The sequence below is a fragment of the Glycine soja genome, chromosome 14 (genome assembly GCF_004193775.1).
Source record: "Glycine soja cultivar W05 chromosome 14, ASM419377v2, whole genome shotgun sequence".
Lineage (NCBI taxonomy): Eukaryota > Viridiplantae > Streptophyta > Magnoliopsida > Fabales > Fabaceae > Glycine > Glycine soja.
In genome coordinates, this window is record NC_041015.1 from 47,864,539 (window position 1) to 47,885,820 (window position 21,282).

Sequence of the window (21,282 nt, forward strand, 5' to 3'; positions counted from 1 at the left end):
AAATCCAATGGAACAAAATCATGACAAAAAAAAAAGAGAATATAAAATGTATTTATTTCTTTCTTCCTTCGGAGATAATTATCTTTTAAGACGTTGAAGGTCGTCCATCTTGTATATTTGCTGCTCAAATGTTTTACTTAACACCAACTTTTTAAAAAAATTGGTTAATTTTTCAAACGAATGAACTTGTTAAATATCAATAATAATGTCTTTCTTTTGAGTGATTTTTTTATTATAAAATGTCTCTTTTAATATATTTTTATTTCAAATAAGCAATACATACTACATTATGACCATGTATAGCTATCATGGATGCCATTTTTTTAAAAGTAAATTATAAATTTATCCCACACATTGAATCACATATATCTTATTCAAATATATTTTTAGCTTTTTTATTAATAAATATTAATTATTAATTTTTGTTAGTGAAAGATTATCATCAAATCAATCTTATATCTCCTAAATATATTCTTAACTTGGAAAGAGTAATGCTAAAATTTCTCTGATTTAATGATCTAACTGTTCTGATTTGTTTCACTTATTATTATCTTATTAGTGCATGTCCTGTCACACTCACATGTAAACAAATATTCTATTTGCAATTAAAACATCACTCGTTTTGTATTTGGACAACCATACCATTTTCGTAACTCGAACGAAAATGACAGCAAGACCATAATATATATATATATATATATATATATATATAGAGAGAGAGAGAGAGAGAGAGAGAGAGAGAGACCAAACAAGTTTTAACATGAGTCTAAGGAATATTATTCAACGTGACACCCGCATGAAAATATAAGCTTGATTGAAAGGTTAAGAAGAAAGAGAAGGAGAAAAAAATGATAGGTTTCTGCTCTAAACTAACAACCTATTTTCTCCATCTCAACATAATTATCATCTTAGTTTGATTTACACATATAAAAAAATAGATGAAAAATAATAGATATTATCATTAATTTATTTATAAATTTTTTTATCCACAATTAATATTATAAGAATATAAATAGAAAAAGAATAATTAATGTTACGTTAAAACCTAAAATAATAATTATTTTGAAACATTTTTTTTCACGACAATTATAATACAACAAAAGTAAATAATAAATAACGTTTGCCGATAATAAAAAAAACTATCAAATGTGCATGATAATAATTGAGAAAAATTAATTGTGGATCAAATTAACAAAGAAGCAGAACACCGTCTGCTTATTATTTTATGGTATCTGCTGATTGATCGGTGTAGTCAATAATCTATGTAATTAATTGATAAATTAATAGTAATAGAAGATGAAATTGAGAATTTAATAATAGAACCTGGTCAAATGAATCCATGTGGTTGCGGTTTGTTACCATTCTCGTATTATAGAAATTTGCAAACAAGCTAATGGAGATGGCATTGATGCAAACACCAATTATGACAAGGTTATTATGAGTAGGACAACAATTGTGCTTAGAGATCATTTTTTTAAAACCTTCACCAAATGTACTTGTTCTACGAGGTGTCTTTCTCTCTATTACAGTTTTATTTTATTTTTTTATGCCATTTTGATTTCCTTTCACTATAGTAATATTAAGATGTATGAAATGCAACGAGAAAGTTGACTCGATCGCTTTTTCTGTCTTTGTTTTTTAATTTTTCCTGTTGACGTTTACGGTTTTAGGGAAACGTGCTTCTACAATAATTCATTAATTCAATGAAGATGATGTCACTTGCAAATTTAGTAACATTTATAACTTTCAATTTCACATTTAAAAGAATTAATCAATTACATCAGCTAATCATTTTTTCATGCATGTTATTTAAACGTATAATTTGAACATTTATTTTCCTTTCTTCCTTCAAATTAAATATTTTATTTCATTTATTTTTTCGTCCAAATATATATATATATATATATATATATATATAACTATTAACTCCTACAAAAATCAAATTATAATTATTAATTCTTTTAGATTAGTGATAATCATCCACTATAAATAAAATTAATTTTTTTATCAAGTGAATTGAAAAATATTCATATTTTCTAACCAAGGATAAAAAAGTTTATGATACTTTAACTTTTGTATTTAAAAATTATAAATAGATAAATTGTGACTAGCATTTTTTTGCTTTTAATATTTTTGTGTTATATATATATATATATATATATATATATATATATATATATATAAAAGCACTTATGACATATTGTCTCATTTAAAAAATTTAAAATATAAATTATAAATAACTTATTAAATTTTAAATACTTATAACATAATTAAATCTAGTTCCTTTAGCTCTTCAATTTATTACATATCAAACACTTCCCATCAGACTATAGATGATGAGGATGATGATGATGGAAGGCCATTAATTTAAAAATTAAGATGATTGTAAGGTAGGCAAACGGCAAACTGAGATTAGTGTCGAATAAGTCATGGGCTCGACCCACCGTTTAGGAATGATATGGAAACTGACTTGTTGGATCGATGTAGTTTAATTTTCAAATTGTTTCATATCATGGTGGTTTTTGGTGTAATTCATGTATGACTAGAATTGTTGAATGCTTTTTAATTTTATCGTTTTTAATATATATATATATATATATATATATATATATATAATTTTTGGGTTGGTCAAGAAATAATGATTTTACTTTTGTTTTCTGGCCGCGTATTTTAAATTATTTTCAAAACTTCGGTATTCATGCATGCTATCATTTGTGTCACTAACTTTTTATCTTATATATTTCAGACTCTTTGACAGTTAAGGGGCAAGTACAGTAGTCACACAAAGGAATCAAATACTATCAGGTGATCAATTAATTCACATGAAATCATTTTAGTTTTATTATTAGTCATCTGAGTTTTGGGTATATAGCATTAAAGATTATATAATAGATAAGTATTCAGACAGAATTAAAAGACGCTTATGTAAGTATTTAGTGTAACATATTCCTATGAAGTTGAGTATCTTTCGCTATATACTCACATATTTCGTACGATACACCTCTGGTTTCAATATACATAAGTGATGAGTGTCGTTTGGCCAAGATTATAGTCAATAAATTCACTTAAAAGGTAATTACTTGGTCAAAAGCACCAAGACTAAGAGACATATTATCTAGCTGGTAATCGGAACATGCATCCCCATAGACCCAAGGACCAGTTAGGTCAGTATAAGAGGAGGATCCCCCCAAGTAAAAGGATTGACTTCACTTTTGAGTATTCACTCGATATTATTAATAGTTTTGAACTGAATTCTTACTTGAGCGTTAGAGTGTCTTTTGCAAGTACCTCTCCTATTTGGTCACATGTACATGAAAGAAGCATATAAGTTGTTGACAAAAGAACCATTTGGCATAGCTAGTGACCCTTTGACAGAAAAGTAAGTGTTCGATCAATTTGTTATTTTAGGGAGACTATTTGTGATCTCTAACAAAAATAACACACAAAGGAGACAAATAATAACATTAATATTGAATTTTTGAAAATAATTTAGAATACGGGGTAAATAAAAACAAAAATAAAACATCTAGGTAAAACCATTCTACAAAATGCATTTAATCTTTGCAAGAGATTTTTTTATATATAATTTATAAATTTAAAAGGCATTCAAGATTCTAGTCCTCCTAAAATAACAAGAAAAAAAATCTAGAGATCATATATATATAAATTGAAAACCAATTCATGAATTACACCTAAAATATCATGATACAATTTGAAAACTAAACTATGTCCAACAAGTTTGATCCCATATCACTCCTAGACGGTAACTAGCCCATGGCTTGTTGGGCATTAATCTCATGGACAAGATTTGGATAGAAATTAGGAAATTGTTTTTCCCACTATCTAATTTGCTATTGACATTACTATTTTTTTTTAAAAAAATGGTAGTGAAAGGACAAAACTGCACCTAAGGTAGATTCTCCCCACCCCCACCCTTGTAGAAGCAAGCTTCAGGATGATGAATCAAGTATGATTCAAGAAATTTTGATGATGACAAAAAGAAGCCCAAAAGAATGATGTCAAGATTGAGTCAACAAGTTCAAGATCAAGATTAAAGAAAAGACATCAAGAAGAATCAAGATTCAAGAGAAGATGAATTCAAAATTCAAGAGAAAAAACCAAAAAGCAACAAGTCAAGACTTCACAAGGGAAGTATTAAAAAAGATTTTTCAAAAACCAAACATAGCACAGTTTTGTTTTACAAGAAAAGTTTTCTCAAATTTTTCTAAGTTACCAGAGTATTTACTCTCTGGTAATCGATTACCAGTTTCCTGTAATCGATTATCAGTGATAAAGTTTGATTTTAAAAGCTTTTAACTGAATTTGCAACGTTCCAAATGTTTTTTTAAATGGTGTAATCGATTACAATATATTGCTAATCGATTACCAGTGTATCTGAACGTTGAAATTCAAATTCAATTGTGAAGAGTCACATCTTTTCATAAAATGCATTGTGTAATCGATTACATGGTTTTGGTAATCGATTACCAGTGACAAGTTCTGAATAAAAAGTCAAGAGATGTAACTCTTCCAGTGGTTTTCTCAAGATTTTCTCAAGGTTATAACTCTTCCAATGGTTTTCTTGACCAGACATGAAGAGTCTATAAAAGCAAGACCTTGACTTGCATTCAAATAACTTTTACAACTTTTTTGAACTTCTTTGAACAACTTTTGAGATATCTTGAAACCTTTGCTTCTCATCTTTCTTCTTCTTCCTTTGCCAAAAAGCTTTCTAAGTTTTCTGTTTTCCAAACCTTGTTCTTCTGCATAAAACAAAAGTGTGCTATATCTTTTCATTCTCTTCTCCCTTTGGCAAAAAGAATTCAACAAGGACTAATCGCCTGAATTCTTTTTGTGTCTCTCTTCTCCCTTTTCCAAAAGAACAAAGGACTAACCGCCTGAATTCTTTTGTGTCTCCCTTCTCCCTTTTCAAAGAATTCAAAAGGACACAGTCTGAGAATTCTTTTTATTCTTCCCTTTCCCTTAAACAAAATATTTCAAAGGACTAACCGCCTGAGATATCTTTTGTTTCCCCTTTACAAAGATTCAAAGAACTAACCGCTTGAGAACTTTTTCTTAACACATTGGAGGGTAGATCCTTTATGGTACAAGTAGAGGGTACATCTACTTGGGTTGTTGTAACTGAGAACAAGAGAGGGTACATCTCTTTTGGATTAGTTCAAGTGGAGGGTACATCCACTTGGTTGTTCAAAGAGAATAAGGGAGGGTACATCCCTTGTGGATCTTTGCTTGTAAAGGATTTTACAAGGTTGAAAACAAATCTCAAGGACCGCAGGTTGCTTGGGGACTGGATGTAGGCACGGGTTGTTGCCGAACCAGTATAAAATTCTTATGTTTGTCTTCTTCTTCCCTACACTTTTAATTTTTGTTGTGCACTTTTAATTATCGCTTTTACTTTTGGTTAAGTTTCAATTACTGCTCTTTACTTTCTTAACTTTGCGGTAAAAGCCTAATTAAATCTAGTAACATTAAGAATGATAGATTTTAATTAGTCAAGGAACATTAATAATTAATTCACCTCCCCCCCCTTCTTAATTATTCCGAGGCCACTTGATCCAACAACCCTTTCCCCTTCCCTCTTTTTCTTCGCCCAAACTCCCCTCTCTCCCTCATTCCTCTTCCTTCTTCCCTTGTCTTCTCTGCCCAAACCCCTCACCCTTTCCCTTTCCTTCTTCTCCCTACCTCATCTTTGTTCTCTTCCCTAACCCTTCAAAATTCGAACGCCTTAATTTTTTTCATTTTTTATGTACAATGAAAATACGACTTTGTTGTGTTTTTGAACTTAGAACACTACAAAATCACATTTTCGTTGTGTGTTTTTTTTAAATAACACCAAAAATATGATTTCGTTGTGTTTCAAAATCCAGAACACAACAAAATCATACTTCCATTGTATAGTTTTTCAAAACAAAAAACACAATGAAAATATGATTCCGCTTGTGAAATTTGATGAATAATACAATGGAATCATATTTTTTGTGCTAATTTTTTAAAATTATTTAATTTACTGTTAATTAATATTTTATGCGTCAAATTTTAATTTTAATTTGTTTTTTTAATGGCTCACATGAAGTTTACTGCTTACGTCTCAGATGTTGAGGCACAAAGATGACTTGTGACTACGTCAACACATCGTGATGCAAAGTTGGCTTGACAATAGCAACACCAAGTAGAGCCACAGATAGATGCACATGCATAACCAAAGGCAAAGGCACATATACCACCTGCTAACAGTGTCATCAAACCCCAATTGAAGGAGGCCTTATGGATTTGACTTTGCTTCGATTTTATAAGGACCACACAACTGGGCATGTATGGATTGGTCAGCCCAAAGAAGAGCTGAAGTTGGTCAAGCATGGTGGTAATGTTATTGCCTACCCTACCTAGGAGATGGTGAAGAGGTACATGGATAGGTCAGGGATGAAGGGCATGTATGAGACACGGTACACGTCTATGAATAAAGGTGTAATCAACACCTTTATCAAGAAATGACATAATGAGACATCCTTCTTCCACCTTCCAATTGGAGAGATGACCATCATCGTCGATGACGTGTCACATCTTCTACATCTTCTTATCACAGGTCGTTTCCTTGATCACACGAACACAACCTACACAAGGAAGGAGATCAAAGGGATATTGAGGTCAGAGCTTAGCATTATGACAGACTAAGAGGTAGATGTTACAATGTCATCAGACAACACGATGGCTCTAGCTTTGTTAGAGAAGTTGTATCGCACTACGTTGCTTATGAGTTGTTCATCTGGGTTGCTAAGGCATATTTGCTATATTTGCTCGGCCATACCATATTTGTCGAGAAAAGCTCAGTGCTTGTACACATCTGCTACCTGTAGTACCTTAGTGATCTGGATCACTACTCTTGGGGGGCAACTGTCATATGCTTGAAAGTATAACAACAAGTAGATGAGAAGTTATATGAGTCTACTCATGGTAATAACAATTTTTTTTGTAGACATAATTGTTTTTTTTTGTACTACTTGATGCTAAAATTATATTTCATGTTTTATAGGCATGAGTGTTTAAGCATCTGTCGACCATTCCTTGTAGTGAGAAGGTGTTGGATTATGACTGTGAGAAACTGCTAGGGCTAGGTGGTTTACCTTAAAGGGTACCAGCAAGGTTGATGGGACCAAGGCATTGTTGGATCGGCTACAGATGACTGATGTTGTTTGGTCCCCATATGCATCACACAAAGACCTTAGACCTTTTGAGGATTAGACATTATACTATGGCTACATCAGAGGTTGGACATGCATATGATCGTATCTATGAAAAGGGTTTTGAGGCAGTTCGGGTACATAAAGAAGATTCCCTTGGACCCACCTTTAAGCGCCCTACTGCATATGAGAAGTGTTGTGAGGCATGGGCTGAGTGGGAGCAACATGTGGTGGTGATGGGCAAGGTTGTTCCACATGAGGCTCCATGGGCCTACACTCCTGATTACCTACCTTAGCATTACAAACATTTACATCCACACATGATTCCACCATAGGAGGGAGAACCACCACATAGTCTTGTACGTATTCCACCCTAACCTCAGCCATAACCTAGTGGTGGTTAGATGCTAGATTATGTATCTGGAGTTTATTACTCCTATTAGGTAATGCAAACAATATTTTCATCATTTTGTTTTATTTTTAATGAAAAGATAATTACTAATTGTATTGTTAAATATTTGTGTAGGATCGATTCTAGATAATGTCAACATCCACGTAGAGACTATTGGATATGAAAGTTGCACCTAAAGGTACAAATAATCATCAGGCCATACAACAACTTATGTTGATGGCACATGAGGGCCTTGCATCTGGATGTAGCTTAGCTGAGGAGGGATTCTGCTGTAGAAAGCCAACAAAGGTGGAAGAAAAGGTGGTCGCAAGGGCACTTGAGGACATTTGTCATTTTGTATTATTATTGTTTTTATTATTATGTATTCGACTTATGATGCTTTTTCTATGAACTTATTTTTAGCCTTTTATGTTTGCTTTGTTTTTATGTTTATATGATACATGCCTAGTCATGTAATAACAAACAAAATTTCGATTAAATTCAGGAAACAACAACAGCTAACATAAATCTCATCAATTAAAAACATGACTAAATGGAGTTATCATCTGTATTAGAGCTTGTTGTTGTCGTTAATCCATGCATCAAAACAATTATCTCTTTGAAATGTCTTAGTTTTGTTGATTTACGCAATAGGGCAAAGATGGATTTCTTCTAGAGATCAGTCAACCATTGCATACAACTCCATGAGACCTTTAGAACTAAGATGTGAAATGATGAAAATCATCTTTCCCACTTAGTTTTTGCTGTGCAATTTGTCAAAGGGCAATTTTAGGATAGGGCTAAAGTGCACCTATTGGGTAGTGTTGTTAATAAAAGTAAAATTGGTAGTGCAAATAGCAATACCCTAGAAATGAATAGCATTCATGTTGTGGGGCACTCTTGTTTTTTTAGCTTTTTCTTTTTGTTTGGCTTTTATATAGAAAGTAATCTGAAACAAAATAATATAAAATCAACCTTGATTTGAATTTTGTTTTAATGCCCTGTTTGAACTCACAGCTTAATGCAAAGCAGATATAGGAAAATCACTAGGGCATGAGAGGGAGTGGTTATTATTTGATTTGAATGCAATGTTAAATTTAAGCTAAGCTAAATTAATATTTTTTGTTTTGTTTTGGTATGGTTTGGAATTTTAATAATTTATTAATTAACTTATTAATATAATACTATAAAATCTTCATCAAATTTTAGAATGTATAAAAAAGTAAATTAAATTTACATAATTATAGTGTTATATTATTTTAGAAAGCAATATTTTTTATAGTATTTAGTATTATTATTTAACAATGCTTACAGGCCTTTTTGTAACATTTGAGAAAGAGTGCATAACACCTCTTAGTCTTAATCAGTGTTTTTTTATCATAAAAAAAATTTACATGTTACAAACCTTGTATGGAAAGAAGTATATTATAAATCACGTGTTATCACTATTAAACAAGATAAATAATTCTATTCATTTTAGATTGGATGAATCTTCAATAAGGATCTCAATAACTCAAATTGATTGAATCAGGCTTTCAATCTATTCTTTTTTATTCTAAGGTTATACACTTGTATTTATAGCCATTGGGGTGGGTTCAATTGCGTAACAAAATTTGTTACAAATACTCAGCATAGAGACAACTCGAGGCAACAATGTTTAACACAAAAAAGGTGTGAGACATTGACAAAAGAACGCTGTGATATGTCAGTCACTGGCATTAAACATGTGATTGTGCATCTTAGGCCATCTCCATTGGACGATGCTTGATGAGTTTCTTAGAATATATATTTTTTTAAAAATATTTTTTTGTCGTTGTTGAAGCAAGTAGTTTGCATTGTGAGTTTCTTAAGTTTTGGCCTGAGGATCTTATATAAGCAATCAATCTTCAAAGTTTTTTAAGAATAAAAAATAATTAAATATGCTCTAAGACACACAAAGTGAGTATAATAAGCTTTGACTATTAGAGATGTCTTTAGATAGTTTCTCTAGTGAATATTGGCATCTCGGGCTATCAAAAATATTTTCTCTCAATTTTAGCTTTACAACTTATGTCTAGACCCTCTCCAATGTCTCATTAAGTCTGCAAGGGTTGTTTGTCTTCATTATATTATTAGACATTAAACATACAAAAACATAACTATAAAAATATCCTTCTAGAAGTATAAAAACATAAATATGAAAAGGCCTTTTGGAAGTATAAATACATAATTTTGGATAGGTCTTCATGGAACAAGATCAAGTTTTACAAATTTCTTTTGGGCTGTTTCTCAGCTTAAGAGTCGTCCTATGTATGTTCATGTCTTTTGGGACGTAGAAAGCAAAAAAAGTAGATACAGGAAGTAAAAGCTCTAATCTTGTGTCCAAACCATAATTGACTCTTGGGTTTGGGGTATTGACCCGTTTGAAAAAAAAATAAAAATTGAGCATTGCTATTGCCCTGACAGAATTGTTATTAACACTATCAAACCTTAGCAAATAACCATTTTATCCTTATCAGTTTTCCTGTCCTCCAACCTTTTTCCCTTCCTCGCTCAGTTCTCCATCATGACACCCCACCATTTTCTTTCTTCTCTCACTATTTCCTTTCCCTCCATTTTTAATTGTAATCAAATTAATTATGATACAAATTAATATCATAAATTAATTTGATTACAGTTAATAAAGGTAATTTATATAATAATTAATCATATTACGTTTGTAAATGATAATTTCTAACTAATTAATTCAATTTTAATTAAAAAATTATATTGATTACTATTGAAAATGATAAACTATATCACAATTCATCTTGTTACTTTTAAAAAAGGTAACTTGTAATTAAAATTAATTAAATAGGAATATAAAAAAGTGCACAACAAAAGAATGATTCCTTTGTGTATATTTTACAAAATATACTACAAAAATCATGTTTTCGTTATGTATTTTTTTGCACCACTTCTATGCAGTGAAAACATGATTTGTTGTGTTATTTAATGACAAAAAAAAATCAACCAAATCATAAGTCTGTTGTTGAGCAATACAATAAAATCATGATTTGTTTTGCATTTTTTTACACCCCTTTACACAAAAATATAATTTTGTTGTGTTATTTAGGGACCAGAAAAATGCACAACAAAATTGTGATTCCTTTGTTGAACATGTGTAGTGTGGGAGTGAAAAAACATATGTAGCGAAATCATGATTTTGGCATATAATACATAGTAGAGGTATGTTTCCATGAAAAACACAATTTTGGAAATAAAAAAATTACCCACCTAGGTAGTTTAAATAACAATTGTGGTAGTGAAAATACTAGTTCCCAATAAAATTTGATGTTTGTACCCTCTAAACCAATGAATGATTTTGTTGGTGAATAGACCGATAAATGTTTTACAAAAGAATAAAAATTTAACTTGTGAACTATAAATAGTTTTTCTTTAAGAAAAGCTATAGTGTAATTTTTTTTAAAATCTTCTGGATCAAATGAAAAAAATGGTAAATTAATAGGAATGTTCAGAAGCATGGATCACCCATGAATTCAAGTTGATCCAAACTAATCAAAATAATTTGGATTGAGTATTTTTTGTGTTTCGATCAAATTCAACCCAATCCATTCAAGTTTGAATTGAGTTGGGTTTGACTCAAACACAAAAATATTCAATCCAACATGTTGAATTTTGGATTGAGTCACATGTTTTATATCTGAGTTGATTTGTATTAAATTATTATTATTATTATTATTATTTATTTTTATATATAACATATATAATATATATTTTTGGATTAAAAAAATCAATTACTATTATGTTTCAAGTTTTTGTGGTTCAAATATGTTTCAACAAAGAGGGTTGTAGAACATCTATTATGCTTTTCAATTTGATCCAAATTATTTTAGATTTAGTTGAATATTCAACATCACTATTCATTTGACTATTTAACAAATATAATATATATTTTTGAATTAAAAAAATCAATTACTATTATGTTTTAAGTTTTTGTGGTTCAAATATGTTTCAACAAAACTAGTTGTAGAACATCTATTATGCTTTTTAATTTGATTCAAATTATTTTAGATTTAGTTGAATATTCAACATCACTACTCATTAAACTATTTAAGAAACATTAAAATTGTAAAACTATATGTTATAATTTTAGTTTTTGGATTTTTTTGACTTAGTGGCTATGGTGCTCAGTTATTATATTACAAGTTTTAAACCATGTGCTAACATAGTATGTTAGTCTATTGGGTGAAGATGACAATAATATGATTCTTACTCAGATCTTTTTTCCACTATTTGACTATATAACACATATAAGTAAATAATGGGTATTCAATTTTAAAAAAATAGTATATAAAATATTAAATTTTAAAAAATAACAAATAAATTTAAACACTTTAACTCATTGATGATCATACTCACATCTAATCACAAAAAGATATACTCATAAAAAGTCTCATATATATATATGCGCGGGTGTGGCAACTTGCTCACCAAAAGAAGAAAAAGATATAAACAGTAAATTTAATTTTTTTTACAACAATAATCTTTTTTTAACAACTATAGTTACCTTGATTTTAAGAAAATCTATCATTAATTCATTATTTCTGATTTTTTTTTGTGAAGATATTTTTTGGGTGCAGGTATCATGATTTCTGATTGGTTGTATATTGACAACATATAGAATTAATTGAACTCTTAAGAGTGAAAGAGAAAATCAACAAGTTGAATGAATTCAACAAACTAATTTGTAAGCCGTTTTACAAAACGGGCTTCTTACGAATTATACTTCCCGTACGTTCTAGATCATTGACCAATGAACATTTCTTTAATTAAATCATTAGCATAATTTGTTTTCTAATGGCTTTAACACAAACTACGTCAAACTCCTTTTTTCTGTAGGTTGTTATCATTTGAATATAAAAAAATAGCAAAAAATAAGAACATGTCAAATACAACCTATTCTATCGTATACCCGTGATGACAAATCATCACGTGCGGGTATAATAATATTGTTCAATCAGAAGCTCTGTGCTTCATCGTTAATACAAGGTAACATGCATTCCAACTATATGTTTTTTTTTTTCTTCCTTTCTTTCCCTTGTATTATAGGCTGCTGAAGATTTCGTTTTACATTTTAAAAAGGGTCCAATAAACCTTGGAGTTGCAGAGATTTGTATTCTGATTATTCAGTTTTCTATAGCTCTTTGAAGGTTCTATCAGAAAAGGTATCTCTCTAGTCTCTCTCCCTCTCAATTTATGTATCTTAATATAAACGTTGTTCATACGTATACAAGTTTTAATTTATTTTATTTTCATACACAGAAGTGACAGAACAAAGAGAGAAAAAATAACCAAATAATTATGTTTAAAAATGCAAAATGAAAAAACTCATTAATTAAGTTAGAGATTGTATTTTTTAACATTTTCTTTTTTGATTCCCCAGTTTGCTGCTTTAATTGATTTCATTAACTTGTTGTTTTAACATCTTTCTTAAATTTACTATAAATATAATTATCCTGCACATATGCGAATTTTTAAAAATGCAATTAATAAAGATATAGAGTTGTTACGCTACCCGATGAAATCTAAAGGTTTTGGAACTGAGCTAATAGTTAAATGAGCTCGAGAATGATAAGGGAGAGATCGAGAGTGAGAGAGACAATAAATTTCATGAAAAAAAAAATCTGAGATTACTCAGATTAGTGAAAAGTCTAAGGGTTTGTTATTCAGTTAGAACTCTAGCTCGTGGTTTGTTGTGGCATTAAACATAACATATATATTTGAAAATAATATTAAAAATCTGTTGGATGATAAAGAAAACCCACTGCCGAGTGTTTTCAGCAAAAATAATTTGTATTTTTAACCCTTTTTTTATTTGAAAAAAAATGATAAAGTTTAAAATTATACCACAACTCATTAATTCGAACAAAAAATGAAGTTTTTTATATTGAAAATTTGTTCATCAACTAATTATGATGTTAAAATTTTGTCTTTATTCTTAATTTTCAAGTAATTTGTTTTAATTTAATAAATAATTTATCTGCTTGTCTTAATTATTATAGTAAAATATTTTTATATACTGAACAATCTTTTAAAACTTAAAATATTTTTTCTTTGTTTTATATAAGAAATACACTAATTTGACAGAAATTTGAATCCAAAAAGATTACGAGATATCTTAAATGAATGTCGTAAACATTCTTGCAAATAAATATAAATTGTATAAAAATGACAAAACACAAGTAACCTGTGCATTCTAAATATATGTTATGTATGTGTAGAAAATGATTTTTTTTCTTAATTTGAACCTTGCCTATATATAAGTCATCCAATTAATCTAGCTATGAATATTAGTGTACATTAACCTACTCAAATAGCTGTACAAAATCCACTTAGAAGAAGCTACAGGACATAATCTTGAGTCCGAAGATTAGTGTTGGTAAATTTAAATTTCAAAGCACAAAATGCATGACACCCTTAATTCGAGAGACTTCTTTACATGTTGCCCTAGTAAATATGTATATAAGAGAGATAGCAACAACAAAGGAATATAGAATTGAAATAGTTTAACATCCCAAACACCAAGCTTAAAGAGTAAGCTTACTCTTTAACATGAATGAATTTTAGTAAGATATGATGTTTATGAACCCTCACCATATGGGTTGCAATTGTGCTATAAGTCTATATATATATTGGATTGTCTGACCAACCTTTTATGTTTAATATATTTTCACTATTATGTTAGTCGCTAGTTTATGCATAACATAATATGCTAAAATATTTTGAGTCTTTTTTTAACTTTAAGATTCTTCAAAGAGTGTTATCCATCGTGCATATATAGAAGTTCAACTTAACATTTTGTCTAATAAAATTCATTAAAGTATTTTCAATCTCTCTTTAACTTTAGGATTCTTCAAAGTGTGTTGTCTATCGTGAATAGATACGATTCAACATTTGTGTTGTTTCAACATGAAGATTTCATGTTGTCACATCATCATAGTTTAACTGAAAAGAGTATGAAAAAAAGCCAAAAAGAAATAGAAAAAAAAGAGGTAAGTCCAAATAGCTATTTAGCGTACCTCTTAATTCCTGCGTTGTTATCCTACATTCGGCCATAAAATTCAATACTGGCTCTAGATGCTAGCAAGACTTGTTTTCATCATCTTTCTTAACTTACCATGGTTTCTTCACACCTGAACTTTCTCACAAGATATTTGCTCAAATATTGACACTTCCTTATATAGAAGATATATATTAACTGCTAGCACTCGAACACGGCACCAACCTTATTACCTCACGAAATGTCCCAACCCAACTATTTAATTTAAAGCATATTCTTACTATTATTATCATGCCACAAATGGCATACAGTACAACATGTAACGGTGACAACCTGGGAGAAACCATTAGCAAGTTGACACATAGAGTTTCCTAACATGATGGTTTTGCTCAGATGTGTGGCATCTGTCACCATGTCCATTTCCCTTAGAAGTTTTCAAGTTAGCTTTTCTTCATTTATTTCCGCACTTCAGTTTTTAATTTCACTAGTGGTTTGTTATGTGTTTCACAATTCACATAGTTACATAAGTTGCCGATCGCCAAAACCGTTTCTTTATTCCTTTTATATACACACATATTTGTTAAGTATATATTTGTGTCTCTTGTGGTAAGAGATAATTTATAGAACTAGTTCACACCTTATTAATTTGCTTTATTTCTTTCTTTTCCTTAGAGAGACACAATGAGTGACACAAATAGAGCAACGGAGGAGAAGAGCAAGAGAGGTTTAAATTAAAGGAATGGTTTAAATCATCTCAGGTTCTATTGAGCATGATATTAGTGCAAGTGTTTGTTACTGGATTGCAACTACTATCAAGGGTTGTATTAGTTCAAGGCTCTTTCATCTTTTCTCTCATTGCATATCGTTTTATTGTTGCTACCATTTGTGTTGCCCCCTTTGCACTTTACTTTGAAAGGTATGTTTTTCATTCTAGTTATTTGTTCCTCATAAAATTTGTTTCACTCTTAATTATTCAAAGTTTTAAGAAATGATTTGCGTGTAGCCGTAATTTAATACTCATGCGTCAATTGTGTTTGTTCAAAGTTTCTTTCAATGTCAAAGATTGTAATGAAAATACAATAATCTAGCATATATGTAATCTAATACTCAAGATTTCTAACTAGACATGGCAAGAAAACCCGTACCCGTGGGTATCCGTCCGAATCCGTCCCGACTTTGACGGGTAATACCCGAGTTGACCGGGTATGAGTTCGGGTTCGGGTTTTCCCCGATAACCAAAAGTCGGGTACGGGTATGGGATTATTAGACTCGTCCCGACCCTAACTCCGAACCCGTCCCGCCACTTAAAATCTTTAGAATTTTTGCATAATTTAATCAAAAGATATATAATTTTTTATTTTTAGTTAATTTTATTTTAGAATTTTTACATAATTTAATATTATTTTCTGAACTATTTATGTACACACACGTTATAATAAATTTATTGATATATAAGTAGTTAAAAATAAATGTTTAACAATCAATTTAGTTTTTTCTAAAATCAAATTTTAATTATTTTTTTTACAAAAAAAAATATATTTTTCTAAATGGTGTCTGGAACGGGATTGGGGATACCCGATACCCGTCGGGTACAGGGATGGGACAATAAACTCAAACCCGTCGGGTATCGGGTACGGGTATGGGGATATGTTGAGGAGTCAGGGTAAGGGATTGGGAAGACAATACCCGTACCCGACCCGCCTCATTGCCATGTCTATTTCTAACATTATGTTTAACATAATTTTTTAATCTAAAATTTTTTTTAAAATTATAATTCATAAGAGTTTTAAAAATAAAATAAAAGTTTTTATGATTTTTATTTTTTTCAAATAAAAGATTATTAGAAAGATAGTAAAGAGGAAATGATAGGAATTATTAAAGAGATAGGGGGAGAGACAAGAGAACAACACGAAAGAGTGAAAACATAGAGAGAAAGAGAAAGAGAAAAAAAAAGATGATGGGGGACACATAGAGTGTGCACAGAAATAAGGGGAGTTAGATTTTTAAAAGTTATTTTTACCTAATTTTATTAAAAAAAGTTCTTCATAAAAAATAAGTTACTTAGTTTTTAAAACCTTTCAGAATGTGTTTGCATTTTTTCTTTTTAAAAAGAAGAAATTTCAAAATAAATGAAGCCAAATTATCTTTGTTGATGTTATGTTCTCATATTAATTCTTCTAATACTTTATAATAATGTTAAATAAAAATATTTTTGTTAACATCAGTTTTGAAGATGATTTCAAACCATTAAAAATGTACTTTATTACATATATTTTTGTAGTTTTAATATGATAAATCTTCTTTCCTAATAATGTTTTTCCTTAGTTGCTTAAAACTAACTCTAAAGACTCAAGTTATAAATATAATCTTCTTTCCTAATAATCTTCTTTACTACAAATATAAATATAAATAAATTAATATCTTAACACATACAAAATAATATTATATTCTTTTAACCACTCTTTTAATTCTTGATATTTTGACTTGGAAATCATTTTGGTTGTGAATGTAGAGGCCGCACAAAGGATTTTACTCCGAAGGTTTGGTTTTGGTTGTTCGTTAATGCATTGATGGGGTACACATTCTTTAATTTAGTTCCTCAAAATTGGATTAACCAAATATAGAAGCATTCATTTATAAATGACATTGTGCACTTTTGATCTTAGGAAAATATATAATACTAAGTGTTCTAAAATAAAAAGATTTTATAAAAAGAGAGAGAGAGGGAAAGTAACATTTAACATTTTTCATGGATTCATGTATTTCTAACTGTAATTTTTAATTATTTTTAAAAAAATTATTTACTAACTTTTTTTAACTAGTATCCTTAAAAGATTTCTTAACAATATCGTTATTTTTAAGTACAACATAAAATGAACTTCTTGAAATGTGACTTTTTGTAGAGGATTGAAATGTGACTTATGAGACTATATTTGACATGGCTATATATGTTGCAATGTATTGAAACTTAGTGAATTGGTTTGACTGTGATGGGAATAAAAGTCAGTGCCACATTCAAATTGACAAAATATGGATACTACAAAAAAAGAAAAAAATAATAATTAATTGCAAATCAAGTTTTGTGTGATCCTTTGGGTGTGAATTTGTACTATCAAATTTTATATATTTTTTACGAAACTTTACATAGATTTTCATGCAAAATCCTATCATCTACACTTGTTAGTAAATCTATTCTTTGTTATGTTGATAACAACCAATAAATGTTACTTTTTTAAGATGATGAGGCAAAATAGATGATAATTGAGTCGGTTTAACCATAATATTACACATGCAACCAAAATAGAACCGTTTTTTTTTGTTTTTAAGTTGATGATAAAATAGATAGGTGTAGCTCTTCGTCTAAGAAACAAAAGAAATTACTACTACTTTTATCTCATATTACACACTAATTATTTATCATTTAAAAATATTAATTATTTTTCAAAGCTCACAATTTCATGGTCTATTTGCCTAACACTTGTGATTATCCCTTAGTTTGAATTCCTATGATAAAAACTAAACATTCTCCCTAAACGACCTTACAAATGAATATTGTTAGCAAGAGCAACTCCATATGAGTTAAGTACTTTGTCTTCATTTTACTTTCAACTATCAATTAGTGTTCTATACTTAATAAATAGTGTGAACTACATGGAATTGTGATTTCAATACAGATACAACATAGGCATTATGGCATTGTTTACCTTGAAAGGATTAAACCATATAACTTTTACAAGTGCTATAAAGTGGATATTTATAATAATTGATGGCTTGTTAATATGTTTTTCTAACAATGTGATGGCATCACATGCAGGATGACTTTGGCTCAAGGATTATTCTATTATGGTCTCAAAGACACTTCTGCTACTTATGCTGTCAACTTTCTCAACTTGGTTCCTATATGTACTTTCTTTACCTCTATCATATTCAGGTATCTAGAATTTATACCAGTTTATATGTATAAATCTAACAAATATTTCCTAGCATTATTGCATAACTAGCACTAGTTGATGAATCAATGTAGATTGGAGAAATTGGGGCTGCATACTTGGGCTGGTAGAGCTAAGTGTGGAGGGGCAATTTTGTGTGTTGGAGGAGCATTAGTTACCAGTATTTACAAAGGGAAGGAATTTTATCTTGGCCATCAGAGTCATCATGTTCAAACTGTTGCCACAGCACACGAAACTCACATGCTTCGGGGCACTTTTGTTTTGATTTGTAGCTGCTTCTCATACACAGCTTGGTTTCTTGTTCAAGTATGTATCCTATTCTTTCTTTAGTCTATTGTTTTATAACTTGCTTGAATGATCTGTTATTTTCATTTATAAGAGCATCTTCCCAGATAAACTTATATAATACTAATTAACAAAATCATGATGAATTGTGTTAACTATATCACATCATACATCTAATAAGAGTATAAGATGTGTAATTAAGTTTTTTCAGTTTACTTGCTAATAATTTTCTTCAATTTTGCAACAAAAAAAGGCTTTCATGTGATTATTAATTTATTATCCTTTTCAAATGACTATTTCCAATTTAATAAACAGGTCCAGTTGCTCAAAGTATTTCCACTAAGGTATACCGGAACAATGCTAGCATGCGTTTTGGCAGCAATTCAAGGAGGAATCATAGGTGTTTGCATAGATTCCAGTAAAGCTGCTTGGAAATTAGAGTGGAATCTACAACTGGTCACTATAGTGTACTCGGTAAGATACTCTCAATGCTTTCTAAAATATTTTCTCTTCAATTTAACATCAAATTATGTAATTTTTTTCAATACTTTTATATCAAACAATGACATGGCCCCAAAAAAATTAATTAGTACCTCTCAAATTTCATCCTTATTAAGTTATGAAAACAGAGTGGTTAGTCCTTGATTCCGGGTCAAGAGATAGTTCAAATTCATCCAAAAAGTCTACCAGACAAATACATAAAAATTTCATTGCTAAGAAATTGCAATTTACAATAATAATTTCATTTATTTACTTTTAGAATAATTTGAAATGGACTAAATGCATCAAGATGTAGCTTAGTTTCTAGATTTGAAAGCCATCAACTATGATTTGATTTGACATTGAACTTTGATCGAGGAACATGAACACTCTAAAGTGATATTATAACAAGTGTTTTTTGTGTGTAGGGAGCACTGGCTACAGCTGCTACATTCACTATATTATCTTGGGCAATTACAATCAAAGGACCTAGTTATCCCCCAATGTTCAATCCCCTGGCTCTTATTTTTGTGGCCTTTTCAGAAGCTATCATACTTGGGGAACCATTAACCGTTGGAATGTATGAATATTTCTCCTTCTAAACATTATACTAATTTTCAATGTTACATTATATTCTTACCCTATCTTGACATTCAGTTACCATCACACAATCACTTGGTCAACTTCATTAGGAACTAAGAAGGAACACCATTTATTCTTAACGTAAATTGGCTTTTCACAACTTATATTCAATTCCTTGAATGTTTTTGTGGGTTGCTTTCTAATTGGAATTGGAGTTTCATTTTGGTACTTTGTATAATAAAGATTTACAAAGATTACATATACTACAAAGGTGAAAGTCTAATTTTGATTAAATTATAATACTAAAAGTTCCTAATATGTAGAATAAGTACAAATCTAAGATAGCACCAATCCAACAATGAGTGAAGTCTAAAATAAATTTTAAGAAAAATATTTTATTTTAAATAAGATATTTATATATAATAAAATAATAAGAAAAATAAATAGAATAAAATATAAAATGAAATATAAAAATTTGAAATATCCATATCTCAATTTAAATACTAAAAATTTATTTATTTCTATTTTTGTCAACATATGAGACTTTTTTTCTTTATAAAAGTTAAGAACTTTTTTTATTGATGGATCTACAGTTTGAGGCTTAAAACTTGTTTAATTGTTTTATCCTTAAACTAATCCTAATCTAAAATCTACATGCAGGTTGCTAGGCATGGTTTTGATCATGGTGGGATTATACTCCTTTTTGTGGGGCAAAAACAATGAGACAATGCGTAGGGTTCAACAACTAGCATCTGCAAAAATATCAAACGTTACTAATTTGTCTATTCGGACAGAATCAATGACCACAATAGTGCCAAGTTCTTCACCTATGAATTCAGTAGGTCTAGCTAGAACTTGAAAAGTTTGACAAAAACTGAAAAAAAAATTACCATGCTAGAAGCTATTCTGTTTAATTTTTAAATTACCATGCTATCTTGAGCGGGAACCATTTCACTTTATTACTAATATGATGATAATTGATGACTTTGTTGAGCTGCATGGTATAATATATAACAAAACCGATCTTCAATAGATGTATATCTTTTGATCCAACTTAAGGCTAACAATAAAACCTTTTTTTCACAAACATGAAAAAGGAAACAACTGGAACTATAAAGAGAGTTGAAATATTACTATCTCATATCCAAATGGCATTTATCCAGTTAGTTGAACAAATTGCATAAATTATTATAAATTTTATGAAATTAAAGTTCAATTCTTACTATTAAAAATATTATTATATCAGAATTCATACCTTAATAACAAGAATAACACAAACTGATGTAGCACCAAAAATTCAAAATAATAGCAATTAGATTTTTTTTTATTCCAATTTTTAAATTAGCGATTAAT

The 21,282-nt window shown here is 29.6% G+C and overlaps 1 protein-coding gene across 1 annotated transcript; it reads left to right on the forward strand.

The window, feature by feature from the left end:
• The first annotated feature begins 16,179 nt into the window (after positions 1 to 16,179).
• LOC114384163 (WAT1-related protein At1g09380-like) lies at positions 16,180 to 20,864 on the forward strand. The gene is made up of 7 exons (XM_028343821.1): positions 16,180 to 16,295; positions 17,145 to 17,207; positions 18,447 to 18,563; positions 18,657 to 18,888; positions 19,183 to 19,341; positions 19,776 to 19,927; positions 20,590 to 20,864. The coding sequence occupies exons 1-7, from the start codon at positions 16,180 to 16,182 to the stop codon at positions 20,786 to 20,788; spliced, it is 1,038 nt and encodes a 345-aa protein (XP_028199622.1). The 3' UTR covers positions 20,789 to 20,864.
• The last annotated feature ends 418 nt before the right edge of the window (positions 20,865 to 21,282 follow it).

Coding starts and splice junctions, on each gene's coding strand:
- LOC114384163 (XM_028343821.1), top strand. CDS start 16,180: ATGGTGTCTGGAACGGGATTGGGGATACCCGATACCCGTCGGGTACAG. Junction 16,296..17,144: donor GGATATGTTGAGGAGTCAGG/GTAAGGGATTGG, acceptor TTGTGAATGTAG/AGGCCGCACAAAGGATTTTA. Junction 18,564..18,656: donor TTTACCTCTATCATATTCAG/GTATCTAGAATT, acceptor GAATCAATGTAG/ATTGGAGAAATTGGGGCTGC.